This window comes from Colletotrichum gloeosporioides, assembly GCF_011800055.1.
Source record: "Colletotrichum gloeosporioides strain Lc1 chromosome Unknown consensus_85, whole genome shotgun sequence".
Taxonomy (NCBI): domain Eukaryota; kingdom Fungi; phylum Ascomycota; class Sordariomycetes; order Glomerellales; family Glomerellaceae; genus Colletotrichum; species Colletotrichum gloeosporioides.
Window position 1 is genome coordinate 632,376 of NW_025544730.1, and position 25,952 is coordinate 658,327.

General features: G+C 53.6%; 9 protein-coding genes across 9 annotated transcripts; 4 read left to right on the forward strand and 5 right to left on the reverse strand.

Annotated features, from left to right (window-relative positions):
* Positions 1-98: 98 nt before the first annotated feature.
* GCG54_00001392 (uncharacterized protein) lies at positions 99-545 on the reverse strand (the record flags this gene model as incomplete). The annotated part of the gene is made up of 1 exon (XM_045401508.1): positions 99-545. The coding sequence occupies one exon, from the start codon at positions 543-545 to the stop codon at positions 99-101; it is 447 nt and encodes a 148-aa protein (XP_045258510.1).
* A 1,528-nt stretch (positions 546-2,073) lies between these two features.
* GCG54_00001393 (putative quinate permease) lies at positions 2,074-3,871 on the reverse strand (the record flags this gene model as incomplete). Its single annotated transcript, XM_045401509.1, has 3 exons — positions 2,074-2,459; positions 2,523-3,629; positions 3,745-3,871. 3 exons carry the CDS (start codon positions 3,869-3,871, stop codon positions 2,074-2,076), a joined length of 1,620 nt encoding a protein of 539 aa, XP_045258511.1.
* An 828-nt stretch (positions 3,872-4,699) lies between these two features.
* GCG54_00001394 (Dimethlysulfonioproprionate lyase) lies at positions 4,700-5,550 on the forward strand (the record flags this gene model as incomplete). Its single annotated transcript, XM_045401510.1, has 2 exons — positions 4,700-4,986; positions 5,049-5,550. The coding sequence occupies 2 exons, from the start codon at positions 4,700-4,702 to the stop codon at positions 5,548-5,550; spliced, it is 789 nt and encodes a 262-aa protein (XP_045258512.1).
* Positions 5,551-8,040: 2,490 nt separating this feature from the next.
* GCG54_00001395 (High-affinity glucose transporter) lies at positions 8,041-9,738 on the forward strand (the record flags this gene model as incomplete). The annotated part of the gene is made up of 4 exons (XM_045401511.1): positions 8,041-8,065; positions 8,124-8,501; positions 8,560-9,026; positions 9,076-9,738. The coding sequence occupies 4 exons, from the start codon at positions 8,041-8,043 to the stop codon at positions 9,736-9,738; spliced, it is 1,533 nt and encodes a 510-aa protein (XP_045258513.1).
* Positions 9,739-10,185: 447 nt separating this feature from the next.
* Positions 10,186-10,570, forward strand: GCG54_00001396 (uncharacterized protein; the record flags this gene model as incomplete). Its single annotated transcript, XM_045401512.1, has 2 exons — positions 10,186-10,269; positions 10,334-10,570. 2 exons carry the CDS (start codon positions 10,186-10,188, stop codon positions 10,568-10,570), a joined length of 321 nt encoding a protein of 106 aa, XP_045258514.1.
* Positions 10,571-10,696: 126 nt separating this feature from the next.
* Positions 10,697-15,139, reverse strand: GCG54_00001397 (uncharacterized protein; the record flags this gene model as incomplete). The annotated part of the gene is made up of 10 exons (XM_045401513.1): positions 10,697-11,323; positions 11,507-11,586; positions 11,636-12,356; positions 12,410-12,505; positions 12,560-12,766; positions 13,915-14,425; positions 14,485-14,666; positions 14,726-14,796; positions 14,853-14,889; positions 14,939-15,139. 10 exons carry the CDS (start codon positions 15,137-15,139, stop codon positions 10,697-10,699), a joined length of 2,733 nt encoding a protein of 910 aa, XP_045258515.1.
* Positions 15,140-16,795: 1,656 nt separating this feature from the next.
* GCG54_00001398 (Carboxylesterase A) lies at positions 16,796-18,961 on the reverse strand (the record flags this gene model as incomplete). The annotated part of the gene is made up of 4 exons (XM_045401514.1): positions 16,796-17,066; positions 17,122-17,197; positions 17,255-18,671; positions 18,749-18,961. 4 exons carry the CDS (start codon positions 18,959-18,961, stop codon positions 16,796-16,798), a joined length of 1,977 nt encoding a protein of 658 aa, XP_045258516.1.
* Positions 18,962-21,556: 2,595 nt separating this feature from the next.
* On the forward strand, positions 21,557-22,731 carry GCG54_00001399 (uncharacterized protein; the record flags this gene model as incomplete). The annotated part of the gene is made up of 3 exons (XM_045401515.1): positions 21,557-21,875; positions 21,936-22,135; positions 22,189-22,731. The coding sequence occupies 3 exons, from the start codon at positions 21,557-21,559 to the stop codon at positions 22,729-22,731; spliced, it is 1,062 nt and encodes a 353-aa protein (XP_045258517.1).
* Positions 22,732-23,263: 532 nt separating this feature from the next.
* Positions 23,264-25,443, reverse strand: GCG54_00001400 (MFS-type transporter; the record flags this gene model as incomplete). The annotated part of the gene is made up of 3 exons (XM_045401516.1): positions 23,264-24,548; positions 24,822-25,219; positions 25,276-25,443. The coding sequence occupies 3 exons, from the start codon at positions 25,441-25,443 to the stop codon at positions 23,264-23,266; spliced, it is 1,851 nt and encodes a 616-aa protein (XP_045258518.1).
* Positions 25,444-25,952: the final 509 nt, after the last annotated feature.

Sequence of the window (25,952 nt, forward strand, 5' to 3'; positions counted from 1 at the left end):
GGTTCGGAGCCAGCCTCGCTCCGTCCATATAGTAAATGGTGTAACTTCATAACGTGCAGTCAAGCCTCTCTATGCTGTCACCATCACCGGCAATCGGATTAAACACGGCGTATGTATTTGTCTACAGGGATCCCCTCGTCAAAGCTATCCCGATAAAACTCATCGAGTTGCGTGATTAGCCCGTCTTCAATAACCAGATGCACCATTGCAGTGAAAGACCAATTCTTGCCCGAAGCGACCTTTCTTGGCAGCGACTCCATAAAGGTCCCGGTGTTGATGGTTCTGAAACTGCAGCTCGCTTGCTTCTCGTCGTTATCGGCGTTGTCTCTAGACCACCAGATCGGCGTCGACGGATCGACAATGACTTTAAAGTTTGGGTTGGCGTTGCGCCAGACCCTGTGATGATCCTCCAGCTTGGTCGTGATGAGCTGGTGCGCGTGGTCGGTGTACACGGCTTGTGGGGCAAACAACTTTGCGAATGCGGCTGAATCGTTGTCAGACCAGGCCGCAGCCCATTTTTCGGGGATACTCTCGCGGCTTATCATTCTCGCTGAGTCGCTGTATGGTTCTCAGGATGGGTAGAGTAATAGAAAGTTGCGGATAGTGCGCCCTCAGGTGCAGGTGCCGGATGGGTTACAGGAAACTACTCAATGTAATGGGCAAAAACTCTTGAAACAAGCCGGCCATTTATGGAAGTTTGCAGTGCTTCATAAGCGGCGTCAGGATAGATCTTTGGGGAATCGCGTAGTCCGGTAGGTTGAAGCTCGATGTTTTCCTTCCCAGTTAGGGTTACAGCTCCCGAGTTCATCCAAACTACCCTCCCTAGGCCGATCCTTCGATATCCCACAGCAAATTGACACGGACAGCACAGCCCCAGTCCAACTTCAACGGCCTCGGTCCGTTTTGCGTTGAATATTGTAATACATGACTTCTTACTCTTTATAACAGTGGTTTTGTTTCAGCGGACGATGGGCTTTCGCTGTAAGCTCGTTTCGTCTCATGTTTTATCCGCCGCCGGACGCGGTTAAGATGTGATGGGTGTGACTCGCAGTCGTGGTAATAGAGTTTGTGAGACCCTCTACAAACGGGCGCAGTGCATATGAATCACTCTAGTATCCTACGGAAAAACACTCGATGGGTCTGCCGTACGCGAGTGCGAACCCCTAAGCCGCGTTTGAGGATAAAGTTTAGGCAAACCAGTAAGTAAAAGCTCCGGTGAACCACGATCGTGACTAGGCGGAATTTCTTGCTTACTGTTGCAAAAAGAGCAAATAATTGCTGCAACTGTTTCAAGTGTGAACAGGTTGGTGATTCTGCTTTCATATCACGAATCATGGCCACATAGCTACCTGATGTATAAAGCACCCACGGAGGCCCAAATACGAGCTTACACATGCCACGGTTAACAAAGTCTGTACATACATTACAGTCAAAAATCGAACACTTGAACAAGCTCAAGTCTCGCAGAAACCCTTCGATCTAAAAACCACAATGAAGTTGCCGTCCATCCTTGTGCTCGGCCTCGTTACCTTTAGTGCTGCTGAAGCATTCGGGTCTAGGTTTGCCATTAACCTAGGCCTAAGCATGGTAAGCATCATCATCCAGATAAAAGCAACACGCGCTAAAGACAGTAACCCCAGGCACCGGCTGTGGTTTTGGGTGCTCCGCCGATGTCCAAGGAAGGCGTGACTCGCAAGACGGGCAAGGAACTTCTGACCCGCGAGGCTCGAGGTCCACCAGGATGCGGACGCGACCCCGATAGTTGTGTAACCGATAAGACAAGACCAAGAAAGAGCCCAAGAAAGCTTGAGGATGAGTAGATTACTGCTGCATACTAGCCAGAGGGTGTTTCTGGATATACTCCCTCACTCGAGAGTATAGACGTATGTCTCTTCGAAAAGAATAAAGCTGACAAAACACCGATTTGTATCCCGTTATTATGTGAACGATGAGATCCATTCATGATGGTGACTTGGTCATATCCTTCTATTGATAATTGATATCACGGCCTCGGGCTGCTTTCACGTTTTTGCCAGAGCTGTGCAACTCCCTGGCGGCAACACTCCCGCTAGACTACTTCTTCCCGGATGCTAACACATCAACGCCTTCGCTCTCGCTTCGCGATTCAACAGATTCGAGTACTTCCACATCCCGTCCCATCGCCTTGGTTCTCTTGTACTGATTGAACCACGGCCCCTGGAACAGCTCGTCAATCTTCTCGAGGTCCACGCCCGCCGTCTCTGGCACGGTGAAGAACACGTAGAGGAGCGCCAAGAAACACCAGCCGGCGAAGAAGAGAAATGCGCCCCACTGGTCGGTGCTCTCAAGCAGAGAAGGAACCCCCTTGTTAACTCCGAAGAAAAAGAGCCAATGGAAGCATTGCGTAAGGGATGCGCCGAAGGACCGGAGCTGGTTCGGCCACAGCTCGCTGACGAAGATGTACGGCAGAATGAGGAGACCTGGAGGTGAGCAAGTTGTATTAGCGTGATTATGCTCTCGAGAATTTAGAGCCCATCACTTACCAACAGCGTAGCCGAAGCCGTGCAAGAAAATAGCCGCAAGAGCACCTTGCCCAGCACCTTGCGAAACTGGTCCCTCATGGCTGAACTTGATGTACACGCCAATGTAGATGTGGGAAAGCATCTGCACGATGATACCAATGAACAGACTGTTTCTCCGCCCTAAGGCATCCACAAAGAAGAAACTGGCGATCAGCGTGTAAAAGAACTTAGCCATCGAGTACAGCGCCGCATACAACAAACTATGCGTCGTGCCCCCCTTAACCCCAATCAAACTCAGCACCGGCACCAAGTACGTCGTGATACTATTCGCACCCGACAACTGCGCGAGGGCATACGACAGAAACGCCTGCTGCGTCCGCCGTAGATTGGCCGGAACCAAGAAGGTCTCGCGGCATACGGCCCTCAGCCCGGCCAGCGAGTACGTGCTTGCCTCGCCAAACGCCAACCTCTCCTTGGCGACGCTCTCCGTGATCTCGCGCAGCTCCGACTGGATGCGCGGGTGCTCGAGCGGCAGCCCGCGCAGCATGACGAGCGTCTGCGTCGCCTCTTCGTCGCGCCCGACAAGGAACAGCCAGCGCGGGCTGTCCATGACGAAGAAGCTGGCCGCGACGACGAGGGCCATGGCGACGCAGGGGATGAAGAAGGGGACCTGCCACTGCACGTTGCTCGGCGCCATGCCAAAGCAGCCGAGCACGACGAAGGCGGCGACGGTAAGCGAGAGCAGCATGATGACGGAGAACCAGGAGGTGATGAGCCCGCGCGTCTCGGCGGGCGCGATCTCGGTGAGGGTGACGGGGCCGATTACAGTGAGGGGCCCGATACCGAATCCGGCAATGATGCGGCCGGCGTACATGGCGGCGAGGTTACCCGAGGAGGCGACGGCGATGAGCTGGCCAATGATCCATGTTATGGAGTAGATGCGGAGAGCCCAGAGGCGGCCCCAGCGGTCGTTGATGAAGTAGGTGAGAGCCGCGCCGACGCCGGCCCCGATGTAGACCAGGGAGACGAAGTTGGAGACCTGGCCCGGGTTCGTGGCGGAGGTGATGCCGAAGGCGTGCTGGAAGCCGGGGAGGGAGGGGATCGTGGCGGAGGAGCCCTGGTCCCAGCCTGGATATTGCGTTAATAACCTGGTCTTGAGGCCTCACTATTTTGTCCCGTGAGGGGCTTCGTAAGGAATATGAGTTTGCACATGAGGCATGGCAAGAAAATTCCGGTAACTCACAAAGAGGAATGCCCGCGAAAGCAAACACCAGCGAAGTGCAAATCAGCTGCCTGTTCGCAATGAGAGACTTCGGAGATGTTTTGATGTTTCGGATGTACTTGGCGAGCGCCGAGTCTTTCAGACCCATTTTGGCTACGCGGTGCTCTTCCACCAAATCCAATCGCAACTTTGAGTGTTAGCCTCTAGGGAGAAGCGAAATCCGTAAAAATGAGGCTGTCCAGAACCATCAAAGCGTTCATCCCAGGAACCGTCAACGCTGGTGGGCGGCGCTCTTAACACAACGTCCAGAACCCTGCCATATTGCGTGAAGTCAAGATAAGACTCGGATGAACCCGACGACCTTCAAAAATTGTGCACGTGAGGGGAACTAAACAGCCATGTTCCCCGGGACAAACCGAGCCTGGTAGAATGGCATACAACCCCGCATCCTGAGTCTTGCTTGTTGAGAATCCCTCGTTGCCATTGTACCACACAGGAGCGTGATTGGCCCAGCTCCAGATAGTGAAGACGGGCTATCTTATCCAACCCATGGCGGGAGGAGGGTAGGTGACGGATATAAGAATCCGAATCGTCTACCGGGAGAGGTGGTCGAGATAAGGTGCCGTCCGGATTGTGGGGTCTTATCAACGGCCGACGTAGCCGATCCCAACATCAACTTCCTCCAAACTGCAACCCAACACAGGGGGTAAGCATGGCAATTTCCGGGGTTTGGCAGCACCACGATAAAAGCGTCGAAGCTGATTTGGAGGTTGCTCGGATTCCTCCGGTTGAGTGGCCGCTGGTTTGTAGGAGCCACAGCATCATGATGCTGTATAAAACCAGCCTGCTTGATAAAGACGCCCGATAAAGGTAGAATGATCTTATCGTCAAGCCAACAAATCATCCAACGAACAGGATAGGACACGTGATTCCTCAGTCCTACGCATTAGTTTGGCCCCGGATCATCGACAAAATAATGACGGACTACCGCCCCGAAGACCAGGCCTCCTTGCCGCCTATCGGCTTCATCGCCGTCCAGTGCTTCTTCTACCGTCCGGCCGGTGACGCCTTCAACGAAAACACATGGGCATTCCCCGTGATTCGCGAGTTGGCGGAGGGATCGAGGGAAGACCAGCTTGTGACGAAGATAGCATACGATGATGCCTTCATCGACAACTTTGTCGCCGCGGGGAAGAAGCTGGCGGAGCGCGGGGCCGTGGGGATTCTTACTAGCTGCGGCTTCTTAGCCATGGCCCAGCCATTGTACGTTGATATTCCATCTCTTACCTGAACGAACGTGCAATGAAGGCTTACAAATATCGCAGACTGGCTGAGAGGCTACCGATCCCAGTAGCCACATCCTCTTTGATCCAGATCCCCAGTATCCTCGCCTGGCTGCCGCCATCCAAGAAGATCGGCATCATCACCTACAACGCGAGCGAGCTGGTCTCCCTGCACTTTGAGCGTCTCGGCATCTCGAAAGAGCACGCCGCGCGGTGCCACATCGCCGGCGCCCCCGACGGTGGTTCACTAAGGCTGTTAGTCACCGGCAAGGGGCCGTACAGTTTCGACGACATCGAGAAGGAGATGATTGCGGCCGCGAAGGAGTTGATGGACGAGCACCCTGATATCGGGGCGTTCGTGCTCGAGTGCACGCAGATGCCGCCGTTTGGAGAGTCTGTGCAGAGGGTGACCGGCCTCCCGACGTATGATGTTTACACCATGGGAACGTGGTTTTACTCTGGGCTTGTCAGGAGGAGGCCGCGTGGTTGGGGAGATTTTGAGAGTCAGAGGACGGGACCGTTGGTCGAAAGAAATATTATGTAGCTTGGTATCATAGGCTCGGTTGCAAATAATTATGAAATCGAAATCATCTATGCTGTTCTTATTCTTGACAGAACCAGGCCTTGATCGAAATGATACAGGTGAATGTGAATGGACGGAATGCGGCCAATCGGACTTCATCGCCACCAATTTTGCAAACCACAGCTCAAAACCGAGCTAATCAGAGCCGACCGCCGCCCTCCCTGCGGTGCGCCGAGCCGGGGTGGCGCCGATAGAGCCGAGCAGAATGCGACGCTGGTCGGCAGTGGGTCCCGAGGCCGGGCGCTCGATGGGAGATCCCGGGACGGCTAAATCCTCCACTGCGCCGGGCCAAACACCCTAAGCGCGGGCGGCGGCAGTGAACCCAGCGCATTAACAGTGCAACCGGCGACCCGTCGACACGCGATTGGAGCGCAAAAACATGAGGCAAAGACAGCGGCCGTGCAGAGCGGCTGTTTGATCTTCTCAAAGTCAGATTTATGGGTGCCTGGTGTGGTGGTTCCTGGTGTGCTCCGGCCCCACGGGGGGTGAACCGCGACCAAGTGCCGAGAAGAACGCATTGCCGTCTCTAGAGTTGGATGCAAAAGCTTCCTCCGCACCGCGCGGCGTTGTAGCAGTCAGGTTCTTCCGGACTTGAGGTGAACCTTGGGCGAGACCGGCCATTGTCTGTCGTGTGTCTAGGGGGCCATGACATCGGGAACAAGCGCGATACCGAGCATTCAGGCAAAAGGGGATCGGAACCATTGAACCCCTTCTCTCTAGGATTGGCACAGAATTAAGCATTTTTTATGGTTCCCATCTTTTTTGCCTGAATGTTGCAGTTTGTCGTGAGTTTCTGACAGAGATGCAGACAGCTGCCAACGGGCTTGTCACCACACACCCTCACACTCCAACAGACGAAAGTCTGTGCCTGCAGGATGCGACGACGAGTAGTCAGCGCCAGGAGCAATGTGAAGGGATTTGGACAGATGCCGATTCTGCGCAGGAACGTATCACCGTTATGCTTGCAATTACACGCCGCATCCTCGCCAACCGGAATCAACCGGAGCAAGCCAAGCAAATGGCAGTCAAACAGCAGAAAAGCAGCAAGAATGACGCCAGGTTTCGCGCTCCAGTTGCATCCTGTTGGCGTGGTGTCCTTCGCAGTGTTCCATACGAACCCCGGCAGTGGTTGCTCTGGAGCCACAAGCGGACATCACAGGTGCGGGTCGCGGAGGGCGCCATGCCTCTCTGGGCAAGGAATGACGCCGATCATGCCTTTGAGCCCCAATCTTCCCGAGGCACCCACGGCATCTGGCCCACCACACGATTCCTACCCGGTGAGGCACATCAAAAGGGGTACAAGGCGACTTCTCCAACGATTTGAAGACACCAAGTAACTGTTAGTAACTGCCACTAATACGAACTGCCAGCCATGAAATGCCCAGAGAAACACCAGCTAAACACCTGGAGACATGACTGGCTCGGATCAAGCATGTCAGGTAGAGTCTTGGCCGCAAAGGCCGCCATTTGGCCTCTTGTTATTGACATTGTCCGAAGTTCTGTTTCTCGTGTTCCCCAATTTTCCCCAAGTCCGTCCACTATTCCCCCAAGCATTTCCCCTCTCCATCACCCCGGCCTCATCTTTTCCCCTCACGCTCCACTCTACACACTTTACATGGCAACACGCAGAGAAAACAACAGAGGCATTTGGAGGACTCTTGACTTTCTTAATTTTGTCTAGAATTCTCGCTGTTTGCCCCTGGAAACTATGGCCATTCGTAGCTCACTTCCATCCCAGACGCATGAATCTTTCCAGCGTAAGAATACAAATTAGCACTAACAAGAAAAAAAAAGGGCAGACTCCACGCGTTAATCGCCCCAGACCAAAACCCCCAACCTCAAAAGCCGGACCAGGCCATGTCCTTGGCTTTCTCGCCCGTACATGACGTCGTTCGCGCCCCAGACCCGCCCACAATCCTGCCCTCTCATACGTGCGCTTAAAGAAACCAGATGATTAAGCCCGTTCTACCGCTCCCCGAAATGGGCTTCAGACAATGGGGCTCTGGCTCTTTTGTTCATCCCCCATGGCGCGACGGGCCATGCCTTACCGCATCCGCCTTAATACCGTCTGCGCCTGATGCCGACTCCACCGCCGCCCGCGTGCGACAACCAACGACATGCTGGTGAGCAGGGGTGTGGTATGTGTGGGAAAGAAAGAGAGAAACGCCGACTAAGAAAACTGGCTCCCGGGACTGTGCTGTCGGGCTTGTTGATTTGGCTCCTCGGTGATATTTGTCGGTCAACCGGTGCCATTACACCGGGACATCTTCAGTTGGCTATATAACCATCCGTCCCCCTTCTCACACACCTGTGGCTCTGTCTCGTGTCTGAGTATCCAGGGCCTAGTCTTCGCCAGCGTTTTATCGCGCCATTCTCCCGTCCATCTGATCACCTCGACAACAAAGGAACTACATCGCGTTCTCAAGACCTCACAGAGGCAAACCACCCATCATGTATCGCATATGGAACATCTACGGTAAGCACCTCAACCCAATTTACACGTTCGGCACGTACTAACCTGCCCCGTCTTCTAGCCCTCGCCGCCTTCGGCACCATCGGCGGCATGCTCTTCGGCTTCGACATCAGCTCCATGAGTGCCTGGATCGGATCCGAGGCCTACATGGAGTTCTTCAACCACCCCTCCTCGACCATGCAGGGCGGTATCACCGCCTCCATGTCCGGCGGCTCCCTCGTCGGGGCCCTCGTCGCCGGGTTCCTCGCCGACGCCTTGGGCCGCCGCGGCGCGCTCAAGATCGCCTCCGTCATCTGGATCGTCGGCGCCGTCCTCCAATGCTCGTCGCAGAACGTCGCCCACCTCATCGTCGGCCGCATCGTCAGCGGTCTCGCCATCGGCATTACAAGTTCTCAGTGCTGCGTGTACCTCGCTGAGCTCGCTCCCTCCCGCATCCGAGGTAAGTCATCCGTGCCTCATAACCCTTCTGAAGCCAAAGAAATCTCACACATCCGCAGGCCGTATTGTGGGAATCCAGCAGTGGAGCATCGAATGGGGCATCCTCATCATGTACCTCATCTCCTACGGCTGCGTCGTCTCCATGCCCAACGACCCCAAGGCCTTTCGCATCGCGTGGGGCGTCCAGGGCATCCCCGGTCTCATCCTCGGCATCGCCCTCTTCTTCTTCCCCGAGTCACCCCGTTGGCTGGGCCAGAAGGACCGCTGGGAGGAGTGCCACGAGGTTCTCGCCCACTTGCATGGCGGCGGTGACCGCGATTCGCCCGTCGTTATCGCCGAGTTGGACGAGGTCAAGGACGCCGCCCGTGTCGCCGCCGAGTCCAAGAACATCGGCGTTCTGGGACTCTTCGGTCCCAAGATCTGGAAGCGCACTCTCGCCGGGTGCTCGGTGCAGGTGTGGCAACAACTGCTCGGAGGCAATGTGATGCTCTACTATCTCGTTTACATCTTCAACATGGCTGGCATGGTAGGTTGTCGTTCTCATCAATGCATCCTCCTCACTGACAATTTCGCAGAGCGGTAACGTCGCCCTCACCTCCTCGATCATCCAATATGTAATCTTCCTCGTCACGACCGGCGCCATCCTCCCCATCATCGACCGCCTCGGCCGCCGACCCCTCCTCATCGGCGGTGCGATCATCTGCTGCATCATCCACTTCACTACCGGCGCCGTCATGGCCTCGTACGGTCACGCAGTCGACTCCGTCGACGGCAACGACATCCTCAAGTGGTCCATTCAAGGCCCTCCGGCCAAGGCCGTCATTGCCCTTTGCTACATCTTCGTCGGCGTCTACGGTCTCACCTGGGCGCCCATCGGTTGGATCTACGCCGCCGAGGTCTTCCCTCTCAAGTACCGCGCCACGGGTGTCGGCCTGGCCGCGGCCTCCAACTGGGCCTTCAACCTTGCCCTCGCCTTCTTCGTCCCGCCGGCCTTCACCAACATCCAATGGAAGACTTACATGATTTTCGGCACCTTCTGTTTCGCCATGACGTTCCACATCTTCTTCACGTACCCCGAGACCGCCGGCAAGACGCTGGAAGAGATCGATGTGCTCTTCGACTCAGACATCCCTGCCTGGCGCAGCCGCAGTGCTGGTGTGCGCTTCGAGGACCGCGTTGCGGCTGTGGAGGACAAGAAGGATGGAATGAGAGAGGCCACTCACTCTGAGCAGGTCTAGAGAGAGATACCCCCCGTCACTTAGATTTTCGTATTCAAAGTAGTTTGTTCGCTGCAAATCCGCTGCAGGATTTCATGTCAATATTTTGAGTTATCCATCATTGTCAATACTTTGAGTTATCCATCATTGTCAATACTTTGAGTTATCCATCATGATCGAACTGTGATTCCCGACGGGATGAACACCATCACCGCCCATTGTCTGTGTACGATGAAAGTTCTAGCCTGGCGGCTGTCAGTAGCTCAGCTGTAGCGCGGAGATCATGCGATGATGCAGCCACCCCGAAATATGACGTCGATGTCTTGACGTCATTGGGTCAAGCCCCCTTGTACCGATGTATCACCATCAACATCATTCAAAAGGTAAACAAAGTAGCCTTCGTATTAAGAATTTCTCAAGTCAAATTCACCGAGTTCGATTGAATAATAGTCTCAACAATAAACCAAAATGTCATCTGATAACAACAACAACAACAACCAACAGCCCGGCCTCGTCGCTGGCCACGCCGAGTACATCAAAGGCGCCGCCGAGGTAGGAAGCCTCCCATTTGCGCAAAGTGACATCATTCCGTCGCCAGATACTGACATCTTCGAAGGCTGCCATTGGCAACATCACGGGCTCCCACGCCTGGCAATCCTCGGGCGAGCAGGATAAGGCGCACGCTGCGTCCACGATGAAAGCTGCGGGCCAGCAGCGCGACGCCTCGGCACAGGGGTACGGCAAGGCCGAAGAGACAGCAGGAAAGGTGTTTGGGTGCGACGGAATGAAGGCTGAGGGCGCGGCGAGCAAAGCACCCGAGGTCGAGGATGACCGCGAGATCAGAAGGGCATGAAGACATTGAAGATACCCCGTTGATGGCAAATACCGGTAGGAATTCAGGACGTCAGATAAATCAACTGAAGAGATTTCCTTCAAAATGCTATGTTTCGTAAATTTCACCCTCTCCAAGCTCTGCTACCTACCGGTGGTCTGGATGCTCGTTCTCAAATATGAAGTTCTTCGGCTCGACCCCTGCTGCTATCGACCAAGCCGAAATGAGACGGTGCTGAACCTGCAGAAAGTCGGGGTCGGGGAGGTCAAGTCGGTTCTCGGATTTGATGGCGATCACTTCACCGTCTTGAATCAACCTACCCGTCTTGACGCTCCAGTGGTCGTATCTGCCGAGGTGCGGGGGAAGCAAATCGCGGAGGTTCTGGCCTTTCCCGCCCCACTTCTCTTGCATGTTGACATTGGTCTGTCTCATCCAGTGGAAGCGTACTTCCTGGCACCACAAACCGCCAGTGCCTGTCCGACGTCTTTCTGTCGTCTCTTGATAAGATTCACCCCAGGGCTCCAAAGAGAAGCGGCCGTTTTCCCAGTACTGGCGCATTTGGGTATTCATGGAGAGGACGTTGCGAGTTGTGCCGAGAATGTTGTTATCGGACTGTAGCTTATTGTGGACTCTATCCAAGAGATCCGCTGGAAACAAGTCTGGAATGCGGGTTAACTCTGACAAGAATGTTTTTATTGCGAAGGGGACTATGTGGCAAGCCTTCGGGTCCGCCGTTCCAAGTAGGACGCACTTCCTGTCGTCGCGGTTCAGGGCCTGTGGAATAATAGCGTCAGTAAAGGATAAGAGGGTTTAGCCACTGAGATAGACCCAGAGCAAGGGATAAGGAGTACAGGAACAGACGGAAGTGGGGGCGGAGCGGGATGTAGGAGACGGAAATGGGAGATGAGGCCTGGGGAAGAGGAGACAGGAAACGAAGAGATGGGAGACCACACTTACATCCCGTACCACGTTGGGGCTACAGCGTTTCTTCTTCTCATCCCCATTGAGACTTTCGTACAGGTCATGTCTCTTATGAACTGTAAAGCTCATTAGCATGATTCAGCCACCAGGCAACAGGCTGCTTACAGATGTGAAGCGATCGTTCGAAGGCAATGGAGGCTTCTTCAAAATATCCCATGTAAAGTGAGATTTCCTTTGTATCTTTACCACGCCAGAGCTCTCGCAGCTCGTCGCATGCTTCACCAAGCTTGTCAGAGTTCGTTTGGTAAAGGATACACCACAGAGATGCGTGGAATCCTGCCTCGTTCCGATTGATCTCCTTTAAGCAGGATTGGAGGAGTTCATAAATGTCGTCAATCGTCGATGACTTGTCGTCCAATGTCTCGAGGTAGCTCTTTGTACCGAGATCACCGTCCGTCATCTCTGTCATTGTCTCTGTCGTCTCCCGCATCTCGCGCTGCCTAGCTTCCAATTTCTTCTTGGCTGACCTTTTGCGGCGAGCTTCCCAGAAACGGTCCTTATCCCAATCCCAGTCGAAATTGAAGTGCTTCAGCTCCCGCCCTGCGGCCAAGGCCCAGCCTGTGATCAGGAGAAACTGCAGCATCAGGATGTCCGGTTCGGGTAGATCGAGCTTGTGCTCCGCCTTGATAATGGTGATCTTCCCATCAGGAGGGCCGTAAGGCATCGGAAGGTGAACCGGGAGTAGAGTACAAGGATCCGTATAGAGATCCATGTTGTCCATCTCCCTCATATTCAAGCTCTGGATCTGCCTCATCCAGTGGAAGCGTATTTTCTGGCACCACAAACCCCCTGCGTCGACCTTGAGTCTCTTTACCTCAGGTTCCTCCTGTCCACTTGATGATGGCGTGGTTGTAGTTGTAAGAGGAGCGTGTTCCCTACCTGCTTCGGCATGGCCAGAGGTGTTCTCCTGGTATGGCCCGCCCACGGGCTCCAGGGCAAGCCGCCCTTCGCACCAGTACTCCCGGAGCCGGGCGTCTATGCAGATTAGGTTCCGAGTCGTGTCGTTGGTGTCAAGCACGAAAGACTCACATTCTTCATCACAGTGTGATTACGGCGGACCTTCGGCCCAGTAGCATGAGTACTCTTCCTCGCTGGAAGCAGATCACGGCAACTTTCACCATCATTCTCATCTTCGTCATCTTCATCTTCATTTGTCTCGTCTTCGCTGTCGTCGTTGTCCATCCTATCACTGCTGTCGTTGTCGTCGTTGCCGTCACTGCCCTCTTCGTCTTCCTCCTAGTCTTCAATATGTCCCCTCTGGACTAGAAATACAATTAGTACAAAGTTTTCAGTGATTCAAGAGGACACTTGCATGCTCTCAGCGCTCTCCTAAATGCATCTGGGAAGCTGACAGAAAATTTCGAGAAACAATCCCAAAGATCCCCTTGGTCACTACCACTCAATACCCCTTGCAGGCCATTCCGCATCTCTTGTAACTGTTCAAAGGAACATCGATGAAGCGTGCTCCACAAAGCCACAGGCACCTTATCAAGATCTGAGCCTGTAGTTCTCTCCTCGCAGGTCTCCAAAAGTCCGGAGATTTCGTCGACGAAGGGTTTTCTCAATTCCATTTTGCATGTTTTGGAGAGCAGCTCGACTCCACAAGAATAAACAGAGACACGAATTCAAACAAAGAAAGGGGACAGGCATTGAGAACAGACACCTTCAATAAATAAAGGCACGAATGTGGAGAATAATACTACGCCCCCCAGCAGGCCAACTTAATTACAAACTTTCTTTATGGCGTGAGCGTGAGAAATCGCGAAAAGTGTGATGCCCACTGGCGGGACAGCAAGGTTGGCCAGTCCTAACGGCGGTGATGCCAAACCGAAGTGGACGCTCGGAGACCAGAACGGTTCCATATCCTGAGCAGGTTAGAAGCAGCCCGTATTGAGGGTCAGAAAATGGTCACGTAACACTGTCCAGCTACAGAGCAAAATGAACACAACTGAACTCAAAAGAAGTTTTAAAATGAAAATTATTCCTTCAATGTAGCAAGTACCGTGATCGCCAGGAAGCTTGGGGAATTAAATACCAGCTTAATACCAAACTCGTTCGTTTCGTTTGAAGAGAAGCAAAAGGATGATTACACACTTGAGGCAGTAATTTTATCTCCTATTTAGTTTGAACAGGTCTCAAAGAGGCCTATAGTAAGTAGCTGATGCGAAAGGGCTACCACCGTAAGATGATTGGAAGATCGGAAAACACCCATAGCCAATGGTTTTTAGTATTATTAGATGTGCTGGTAATTAACATGAAATTCTTCGCAATCATAAATGACATCGCCTCCCAGGATGAGGCTCTTGTTGCTTCACCCACGAGTCCCTTATAGGCGACCAGCCAGGACTATGGACTGCTTGAGGCATTGTGGGTGACCCAACTACCGCGCAATAGTGCACAGTGATCTGATGCATTTCGTGCTCACTCGTATCACGCTCTTCGTCGTGATGTCTTCGACGCCACTTTTCCGCGGACCCGATTGTCGGTGGAGAAGTGCTGTCGGCCGCACTCGATTCGGCGTTCTCCGTCATCGAGGGCAGCAAGCGGCGAAGCACCGGGACGCAGCCGCAGATGATGGCCAGGTTAGCCTCTAGCGCTGTCCAGATCCAAAGTTCGAAGCCGTCCCATGTGACATCGTATGTCATCTCTTCGACGTAGTACGTCCACCACGTCCTCATGATACCCGCCACAACAACTACTGTGCCGAGACTGAAGAGTATAATCAAGACGATTCTTTGTAGGACAGGAAGCCTCAATCGGAAGAGTGTGGGCATTGGAAGGAGGTAGACGATGATGTCGGTGATTACGGTTGTGATGGTTTGTCCTGCCAGCGGTGGCCATTCTGCCATACAGTTGCGGTCCATGACTGTGAGATCCCAGTAATGCCAGATGGGACTGAAAGTCATTATGTTAGATTGGACCCCAACAAATATGGACCAGGATACTTCACTCACATGCATTGTGTCCAAAGGACCATGAGAAAAATGACAATCAGCGCAAGTACCGCACCAATGGTGACTTGCGTGACTCGCTGGAAGGTGGACCCGAGAGGGGCTATTCTCAGGTAGCTCGTAAGGATAGAGAGCTTTGAGAGGCCAGACGCAAAAACGAAGAGTGTTTGTCCCACGATCGAAATCTGGGCAAGAGCTGTCAGCACTAGGATTCATACTCATACGTTGGGCTTGCATTTCTTACTTGACGGCCCTGTATACGCTGGGCGAATGTCGTGTCCCATATATGGAGGTTCCATCCGTATACTTGGGTGGCTGTGTTGAAAAGTGTCAGCCATCGGTCTAAGAGATGTTTTACATAAGGCCCGTACCAAGAATGACGCACACGGTCACAGATATTGAGAAAATCTGTACTTGTACGTCAGCGTTGAAGCGTGGAGCCAAACAGTCCACATACAGCAGCGCCAACCATGAGCCAATCGTCCCACCAACTCTTCCGCATCATGAATACTCTCACATACAGCCTGAGCAGCAGGCAGATGAGAGCGATGCTGAGTGAGATACTCTCGATGATGAGAAGGGCCGGCCCTCTCTCTTCAGGATCGATATGATTCGGTGGTGGCCATGACTTGACAACTTCGAGCGGTGGGAATCTCATAATGTTCGATATTCAGGTCGTTGTCCACTCGTTTCGAATTCCGTCATAATCTGGGGGGTTGTGGAGGCCGAGTTCGTATCTGGTGAACACCTACCACCGTGGATATCTGGAGGTGGAGAGTCGTGGTGGAGAGAGACACCAGGATGAGGTCTCTGTCGAGTTTTATCTCAATCTCATGGATGGCTCAGATACATATTTGATCCCGAAGAAACCCCTGTTTCTTCAAGCATCAGGGCAAGACAACAGAAGAAGTGTTTCTGCAACGCTACCGGCCGCTAGAGCTTAAACCCACCGGGGCAAACCCACCACGCTTGTCTGTATCAATATGGCGGACGAGCGCATCGTGTTTGACGCTTCGAAACTGGCGGTCTAACTGCCGCGCGACTAACCGCCGCGCGACTAACCGCTTTTCTTCACCTGTCTCAGGAAGAGTCTGAACAAAGAAGTGAAGGCGTCACGGGAAAGGAGATTTCACAGACTTCTACGTTGTATCACGATTCCGTAATAGCGGGGTGGGCAATTCGTGGGCTTGTCTAACTTGAGTCAAAGTCACGGAGCTATTTCAGTTGGAGGAGGCGCTAGTGGACGCCATTCACCTGTACCGACACCGTCCCGTCATGACCCTGCGTGAGCTAAAGGGACGATCGAGCCCCGATTGAGATGGCGCCGCATAAAGATCGCTCAAATTTTGCAGGATCAAGAAGCTCTAGGAATGTCAGACGTTAGGTGACAGCTAATCAAGGCGACGGCTTGGAAGGTTCTGTCAGGACATTGACAAGCTGGGAATGTCTTACTCCCTCGCCTTGTCGTGAGATATGTCCATGTCGTTAAAAGAATAGAAAATCATGCTGAAGAAGTGAAATGCTTAACGAGAATGTGAGACAAATGTCTAATCACATGCTCCCCAGCCCCTCTTGGGCACCGATGATCGCCCGGGGCCTCCTCCGCGATGTTCCACTTCAGTTCGGCATCTCGAGAGCTCTCCACTGATCGACACCAGGAAATCTTCATAGGGCAGGAAGACCGCGAAACTAGTTATCCTCGTTTTGGACCGTCAAAGCTGCGAAAATACAGGGAGCTCCGGTCATCCGAATGATTGTGCTCCGAGGCTTTGGCAAGGGAATTTCAGAGTCAGAAATCTCACGTGGAAGGCTGAGGCATGACAAAGGGGCGATCGCGGCTGTTTGGATACCGCCCTTTGCTACAACGACTCGCGACCACCGAGTCGCAAGGCGGCGGGAGCAAAAACGTCCCGTCCGCCCTGCCGTCCTGCCGTACACAAATACCGCTACCGTTGGGCACCACCAAAGTGCCCATGTGGGACTTGTGGCTTCGACCATCCTACTCATGTGCGGTCTTGACCAGAGTGTGCTCCTGCCACTGAGGCTTGGCTCCACGATTAACAACTCAAATTCCGCCGTGGTCTCGAAGAATGCCTTTTACAGAGTAGCGGGTTGATTTTTGAGTTTGCCCTTGATCAAGGGCTCTTTCTCGCTGGCATGCTCGGCATAACGGCTCAGCCCCTTTCCGGTTGCGGCGCAGAGTTGATTACGAGTCTACTTTGAGCTCAAGGACGCAATTACCCTTTTGCACGCAACGATTCAGGTTTCCGTGATTTCAAAGTAGCATTGACCATGCGTTTTATTGTTGGCAGAACTACCGGTAATTTTGGTTGATTCCACTCAACGCCTCCCACAGAGCCTGATCTTCGTCACTTCTGGCATCGCAACCATCAGGGTTCACACATCCAATCCACGCCCGGTATTCGGGCTCACAGACCGTGTCGATCTCCGGGAGAGTCCCGTCTTGGAAGTATGCCCGAACAGCCTTACCGGTACAAATCGACGGGGAGGCATGCAAGCCGTGGCCTTCCGTGTTTTGGTGGAGAACAACCGATCCGGGGAACAAGGTGGATACTCGATGAGCGCTTGGACAGGAGTTAGCACCATCACGGGGTAAAGACACATCGACGGACGTCTTACTTTCTTAGTGGCGTTACGGGATCATACGTGTTGCCAATTATAAGAAGTGGGTATGAGGTATTCGCCGTCCACGGGCCTACCGTTGAGTCAGAGAAACGCTCCAGGAGGCAAGACATCTCGATGGCGTACGTACCTTCAACTCTCCAAGCTGGTCTTGCTTTCCAGTTTATACAGAGCATGCGGTGTCCGCTCCAGGATGCTCCTAAAACATCGCTCTGGTCCCGAAGTTCCTTGAAATATTCTCGAAATTCTGCCTTGCTCGTGTTTCGTAGGTCCGGGCCATCGCCACAGGCAATGGCTGCAAAGAATCCACTAGGCCCCTGGTCTCTCACACAAGCGGCGGAGTACGACCCATCCTTGATGCAGTCAGCATTGAGAGATAAGGGGATCAGGTCCCCTTCCATCTTAAGAGCAGCTGCTGAGGTTCCGTTGCGATCCAGAAGGTCACTGAATAGCTCAAAATAGGGTTCAACAAGCTTTTGGTCGTACACAGAGTCGGCAAAGAGTTGCATGATATCAGGGTAGTCGATGACAGTGGGGCCATGCTCAGCGGTGCCGGCAACTGGAATGGGCTCTTCAAGCAAAGAATTCGCTAGGCGGGCCAGTCGCGCGTTGATGATACTTGGCGGAGTATGAGGAGACGCGAGAGGGCAAGCTTCCGGTGCCTGGTTGCAGTAGCTTGCCCATCGTTGGAGGATCTGGTCAGTATCTTGCAGGTTCTTCAGCCACTTTGCGGAATAGTAGTCGTCAGGGTCTACAACCCCATCTATCAACACCCGGGATACGCGGTCGGGGTGCATCACTGAGAACGTCTGTCCAAGGATGGTGCCGTATGACACACCCCAGTAGTTCAGTTTCTCTACCCCCTTCTGCCAGCGTGTTGTATCTAGAATTCGCTCACGATCTGACTTTGAAAAGTTGGAGACGTCATATGAGCTGATGATACGCTGAGCCTCAACCTCTCGCCATTCGGCATGTCGTTCAATCATGGCAACGATATCTTCGACAACCTGGGCAGTGTTGGCGAACTCAGCCATGTTTGGCTCGTCGCCTCGTCGAGTAGCACAACTTTCGCCAAAGGCACGGTAGTTTGCCCAGGCAAGGTCGACATAGGTGTCAGAGACTCCGAAGAGAAAATCGCTTGGCTGCCGTGCCAGGAAATTTGACTCGGACTGCTTGGTTGGGAAGCACGTCAGATGAGGCGTGGTATTGTTAACAGCACGAGCATCAAACCCAATGATATCGAAATATTTGCCATCTGAGAAACCATCCGGAGTAGAAGCGGGATGTGCCGCATCCACAATAGTCTGCATGTGGCGCCCTTTGCGGAGCACTTGACCGACGCCGGAGTTTCCGGGGCCGCCGGGATTCAAGACGATGGCGCCGCCGTAGCGGGGGTCCGTGACGGGCACCTTTGCCGGGACCTTGATCACGGCGACAGCCGCCCTCGCCGGGTTCGCGGTGTCATTCCAGTTAATTGGGACCGACAGACGGGCGCATTGATAACCGCCGAAGCAGGGATGGTAGATGAATTGCTCCTGGGGCACAATCTAAAAAGCGATTGGATGTCATCATCCAGTTCGGACTCGCACCTCAGCTGAATGTGGGTTCTCAATGTCAGACGCACCTGGAGCCAATCAAACTCTGGATCAGCCAATGGTGAGGATGGCAAACTTGGCGGCCTGTCGCTGAGCGAGATGAAGGACGGAAACGAGAAATACAGAATGAGCCCAGATGCGATAGCGGCAATCCTGATCGCATTCGTCTTCCGGGGGCAAGGTTGATGGGCTTGTCTGGGCTCGTCGGCCAGGCCAAAGCCAACTGGGTAGGACTTGTCCATTACGCTTGTGTCGAGCAACTACTCGTCGCAGTCGGACATGAGGGTGATGCGAGTGAGACCAGACGGTGATGGAACAGGCCAAGAAGCCAAGGACATGGTCGAGAGAAATGTTGCTGAGACGTGAGGGTCAGAGTAGAATTTAACAGGCGTTCCGGACGCCGGTGAGCGCGCGCAATCGATTACCAGAACAGGCAGCTCGTGTTGATTCATCGTTGAGTAGTAGGGCGGCGTGCGCCTGTAGCGCCGTTGTTAGCAGGCGTATAAGCGACGCTGATGTATTCCATTGCTGCCAGTACTCTCAACGTGCTAAAAGACCCGTGGAATAAGCGACGGGAAGCATTGTCTGGCATATGTGGCACTGAATCAGAATCCTTCAATGCCGTAAAGGCAACCGATGTAGCCGATGATCAGCCTGATCATTGATTTGTCGGCGACAAATCTCAATCTTACTGTGAACATACAACGTGAGAGATTAGGGCGTCAGCAAGAGAGCGAGACTGGTGCTGTCGCAGTGGAGCATAGGCTCAAAATGTAGAAGACTGGTGCTGTTGCAGGCCGGTAATAAAACGGAAAGCCGGATGGATGTTCAGTACTCTCTGTAATTATGATCCCCACTGCAGCTGAATGCGCGACGGACCTAATCGAAGTCGTTGTCTGGCATGGTCGACACCGTCTGGAGAGTGATATTCACATTTCAATAATCAGAAAAACCTCGATAAATACCGAAAGCTACCGAAGGTTGATGGAATACAGAAGACAGCATGCACATACTAACTGTTGCCGCTCAAGCCAGTATCACCCTCAGCTTACTCAATCACTACAACTTTAAGAAACGCGCACTCAACAATCATACTGTCATCTTCACACAACGAAATCACAGTGCCCTGCCTTCGCATTAATGCCTGTTGTGAATTCTCGGGGGTGGCTAGAAGACCACTTTTCTTCTTCAAACGTTCCCACCCTGTCACGCTACTGGGCTCTAGGTAACACTAGGTGAATAGGTCACGAGGGCACGAGGGACGACACAAGCGCATGCGAATGTCTGTTGTGCCCATGCGAATAACGGCCCTTCTATCCGTCTCCCCTGGTAGGGCCGGCTCTTCATGTCAACTTGAGAGGCAGACGCAAACACGTGGAATTGCAAGCTTTGGTGCCACTATCTAGTATCATTGAGTGCCCCGAAAATCCCCTCCGCGGTCCCTCCTGTTTTCCTTTTCATTCAGGCATGGCCAAGAGTGTTCATCGGATAGTCAAGTCCGAGCAGACTGACCATGACCGGGGAACAGGCGGCCGACGCTCGCTCTGCCCCCAGAGCGATCAATGCAATGTGATGAGAATGACGAATAAGAAGGGCATCCTCTGGCGTCTGCTTGGGCAACAGAGTTGCGGCCCCCAAAAATGGACAGGGCTGAGTTGCTAGCGCTTACTTTCATTACCGCGCCCACTAATTAGGTGTTTAGCTTTCCCGGTCTGTGGTCTCCCGCTTCTAATTTTCGAGTGGCGGCCACCGCCCTCGCGCTGTGTGGTCAAGAGTTTTGTTTCAATCCCTTGGCGTCTTTCTATTTTGCCGAGTGAGGTGATTGCTGCTGTGCTGCTCAGTCACAGAGACTAAGCTCTAAAAGTTTGACTCCAGGCGAAGGATTCTGAGTTTTGCGTCGGTCGTGGCCTCGCGCGTTTCTTGGGGCTTACCGCTGAGGCTGGAGATGTTCGATTTTCTGTGTTTGTCATCCACTAACGCCGTGGACTACTCCGTCTCCATCACAGGCATCGCGTAAATCCTTGCTTCTTGAAGCCCAGTCAACCCACATTAGAATGACGCCCAGATCTGCCAAGCGCTGCCGGTAGAGGTGTGGGTCGAAGGATTCTGTGAAATGGGGCCCTCGGTCTCACGGCCTGTGGCAGTCACGCAGTTGATGTCCAGCGTCCAGTCTTGTTCTGTCTCACCTCAACGGAACTTTGGTGAGCTTGGTGTACTTGCCATGCGGAATGATGTTCTTTTCCTCATGGGTTTGCGGCATGCTGCCACAGCGTTGTACCTAGCTCTCCGTCGACCAATGATACAGCATCGCGCTGCTGCGAAGCCACCTCACTTGGCGATGATCCTTCAGAAGATGAGCGGGAGGCGTTAAGGGGCTGAGTGTCAAACAGCCAGTCTCAGCCCACGACGGTGAAGCTAAAGGCTGCTAAGCTGTGCCTGTCCCTCCACATTCAAGCCCATCCCGCTCCTCCAAAGGCTGCAGCCCGATGTGGCGTAGCCCATCTCACCCCTTGCCGCGCATGGCTGCTCACCTTTAAGATTGGGGTCGGCACTTTCGACTAAGACCCCTGTCACGTTTGCCTGGTTCTTCGTCCTTTTGATCCTTCTATCCCCCTTCCGCATTCCACTGTCTTTCTTTCCAGTGAATTCCTTCCGGTCTGTCCTTGATTGATCGACCTGTCGCATCGAACGATCTCGAAAATCTGCATTCTGGCAGTGGGCTTACCGACGATATCGCCGACCAGAACTCGGGGCTATTTTGATCAGCTGAGCTGCAGCAACGAGGGGCTATCTCAACTTCACGATAATCACGAGCGCCGACAGATTAGCAGTTGAAAATGGTGGCCGCAAAGTTGGACGCGAACGCGTGGTACCAGGTGTCGGAGACGCGAGTCACGAATGTATCGGCGCCGATCAACAATAACTTGCAAACTACGAATGCAGGTCTTCGAGTTTTCGCAAAGACTGCGCAAGCATGGCAATTTCAACCTTTCGGAGATGTAGAAGGACGCTATCTCGCGAGGTTGAACACCTCAGGTGTCGGACAACAGCTTTCGGTGTGCTATAAGGAGGACGAGGTGCATCCTAGCAGGACCATCGGTTGTCTGAGGAGAACGGATTCAGACGAGTCTCAGCAATGGGATATCAGCGAATGGGGTAAGCTTGGGCTTTGTGAAAATTGAATTGAAGAGTGACCAGCTGACAGAATACGCTCAGGTGATGGCTCATACAAGTTCACCAATGTGGGCAACGGCTCAAATTACGTGCTGGATGTCCACCCAGGATCCAACCTTTTTATGTCCAGCGAAATCGAAGGAAGCGATGGTGTTTCTGGAAAACAGGTTGCCCAGCATTGGGTCATGACAAGTGAACGCCCTGTTGACGATGGCGCCTACTCGACCATCTACAGCGCGGGAGTGAGTACAACTCTAGATGAGCATGAGTTTTACTGCGATGCTGACTTTCGTAGACCACTCCCGTAGCATCCGCAACGGCGACCGGTACAAATACTGCTGCAACTGGGACAGCCACCGCAACTGGATCCGGCTGGGGTGCGGCCGCTACCTCCACCTCTGAAGCAGACTCATCAGCCGGAGGTCTATCATCCGGTGCTGCCGCTGGCATTGGAGTGGGTGTCTCCCTCGCCGCAGTCGCCCTCATCGGCGCCGCACTTTTCTTCTGGTGGCGTCGTAGGAAAGCCTCCAAGGGCGCCGCTGTCCCTCAAAGCGATCACCCCGAACTGGGAGGAGACCAGCCCGGCATGGCGAAGCTCAGTCCCGGCACCGTCAACTCGACCGTCGCCTCATCTCCTTCTCCCAACACACCTCACAACGGCTACTACGGCCAGGAAGCCAAGACTCTTGGACATCTTCAGCCCCATGCTCACGCCGCCGAGGCCGGTCACAACCCTATCTACGAAGCCCCCACATCCGAGACCCGCTACGAACTAGACTCCGGTCATACCCAAGGGGGCAATGGGCCAGCACAGTTAGACGACACGGCGAGACGATAAAGATGATAGGCGGAGGAGTGGGGGTAATGACACAGGAATGGGTTGGAAATGGAGCAACAAGAAGGTTCAAGGCATTTAAATCGGTCTTTATACCCTTCGATACTGCTTGGAGACGGGAGCCAAGTGGTCGACCATATGAACTTGGTGCCAGGAGTTTGTAAGATCTGCCGGGAATGAAGATAATGAGTGGCGAACCAAGGCCGGGTCTTTTGTACATAACTCTCGTTCTATCAAAAAAGTTGACACCACGAACTATCCTGATGGCGGCCGGTCTCGTCTGCGTGCATCGACTTCACCATCCGTCACCCACGCGACCATCCCCAGAGACTTCTCACCGCAGACTGCCAGCCTTGTAGTTCGCACAATCTATCGTCATACAATGCAAGGGCTCGATTCACTATTATTATATGCGTTGCAAAGGCACTCATGATCTACATGCAGCCCATCGATCCATGTCCTGAGAGACAGGTCAGGCTTCTTCTTGAATGACAACATCAAAGCACGTTGACCGCCACCTTCATGTCTCTGTAGCTCAACTCTTTCCAATGTGTTCCTCCACATGGATTGTCCTGACATTGTCGAACTCAATACCCTGGCCTTCAGGGCTTGGCATCATCTTCCCGCGTTTCGGGCCCATCTGATCTTGGTCCATGGCAGATTGGATGTGGTTAGTCATGTAGACGGTGGGGTCCTCGACGAACAGGGAACAAAGTAACGCGACCACACTGAAAGGGATGGTAATGTAAAAGACGATTTTGAAGGCGTGTCCCGCCGCGGTGCGAACGGCCACCTTGAGTGCTTCCTGGATCTCTGGCGTAATGCTTGGAACATTGAGCAGCGCTCGCGGGTTGCCCAGGTTATACTCAATCGATGCCGGGATGATGATTCCAAGGTCTGCCGGGTTAAGTCCGTTGCTGATGGCGGCGGCAGCAATTTCTTCGCCTGCAAACTCACGGAACTTCTCCTGGAAGATGGTGTTGAAGATGGCGTTACCGACTGCACCTCCGCCGGATCTGAAAGTGCCGAGCAAGCCCATGGCGACACCTAGGTTCGAATGAGGGACGTGGAGACTCGCGATGGCGTAAGAGAGGATGGTAACCCAGACGAACATGGGAACTCCGAATGCTGGGACGAAGGCATATGCGAGCTTCTCGTTCGGATAGACAGTCGCAGCGCTTGCGCCGATGAAAAGGGCCTGCAGCGCCATACCAATGACGAGCTGCCACTTGATGTAACCAACCTTGTGAGCGATGAGGGGTGCCAGCACACCAGTGAAGCCAATCATCAAGGTATTGGGGAGCGACAACACTCCAATCTGAATGCCATCTGGGGTAAACATGTATAGGGTCCCTTGGGGTAGTAGCGCTGACATAGCGTGGAAGTTCATCCCAGAGACAAAGAGAACAACCAGCAACACGGAGTATTGGCGGAACATAACAAACAGCTTCAAGGGGAACATCGGGTGAGCGGCAATCTTGAAGTCGTACCAAAAGCCAAAGGCCAAGACTCCAAAGCCGACGACGATGGGAGCAATCGCACCGGCACTATTCCACGGGTATGCAGGTGTGCCGCCCCATGTCAAGCCGATGAGGGCCACCGCCAGACCTGTGGTGAACAGGAACAGCCCAATCCAATCGACATCGCGAAGCTGCTGCAGGCGAGTCTTGTCATAGTCTCCCCGCGGCCTGGCAGTGGGATGGTAGGAAAATGCGGTGCCGATCAAACCGAGGACCTCGATGATGATGCCCAGGTAGAAGATCCAACGCCATGATGCATACTTCAGCAGAGCATTGCCGAGGAGGACGGAGAGGATGCCCCTGGATGGTTTCCAGAACGGTCAGCGTGCTTCCATCTTGGCTTTCATCGGCAGTAAGACTGGCAGTAGCGCCGTGCGGGGATTCTCCAAGTTCACGGCAAAGAGGGTGTGGTGTTCGGTCGGCACGTCGCCTTTTTTCAGGTCGGCCACCAGAACTGGGTGCCGAACATTTCCAGGAATCGAAACAGAGTTTCTGACTCAGGGAAAACGTTCGAACTATGCGACGCGGAAGACGGGAACGACAACAGGAAAAGGGTCATATGTTCGGACTCACCAGGGAACCGCGATGCCAGACTCTAATATGCCTAGGCCAAGGGATCGCCACTTGTTTGGGAGCATTTCGGGGACACCGGCGTACGAGACAAAGACGAAGCCTGTGCCGATACCGATGAGAGTCTCGGCTGCGATGAGACTAGAGATGTTGTTGGCCGTGGCTGCGACGATGCATCCGACGGCGACAGTCGCCTGGCCGCCGAGGACCAGCAGTCTGCGGCCGAAGACGTCGCTGAGCGGTCCAGCGAGGGAAAATGAACACGCCGTCGAAAGAGACCATGATCCCACAACCCAGGCCAGAGATTCCTGCCCACCGAGCTCGTTGGTGACTGGGACAACGATCGATGCAACTGCGAGGAAAGCGAGTCCGACAGCTGGGCCGAAGGAGAAGGCCATAGACTGCAAAGGATGGCCTGTCAGCGGGAGACTCAAAAATGAAATTTGAGGGTTCTTACGAAGATTGCGATCCAAGTCTTGATGCTCACGCGCGCTTCTGCTGGATTGTCCTCCAAAGCTGCGCGATGGGGATCCTCCTCGTACTCGATAACCGCCTGGGCCTCTTGGGCCATGCGAATCTTCATCTCCCTATCGCGCCCCATCCTCGAAGACTCGTTGTAAGACATTTTGACGATGATGAGATCACGATAATTGAGGAATTGCGATCAAGAAACAGCGTAAACGTGTCACATTCCTCACACGCATCTGCAAGTTCACGGACATGGCTCGAGCCTTTATTATAACCACTGAAGTGATCCAGACGATAGGTAATGATCCGAGCTCTGCTCCTGCGGGGAACACTCCAAAGCTTAATGATGAGCAATGGCACTTTGCAGTACGTGCCGTGTGATTGGGGACACCACGAGACGAGCGCCTGCCAGGGTTGATCGACTTTTCTGGATGCAACATGGCGGGGATTAAGCTGCCATCGACTAGCGCGGCGACGTCGTTCTTGGAGAGGAGGGGTCGGCAGATACGACTGCTGCAAAACCACGACTGTTACATGAAAACTTTCGTCAAATTAGCTTTCGTGCCGCGGACGGCAGCCGCGTTGGAGTATGGGTGGTTGGCCATGGCTTTTGTTGGCAATGTTGGCCATGTTGGAGTTGGATCGCATGGCACGTCAGGGGTGTTA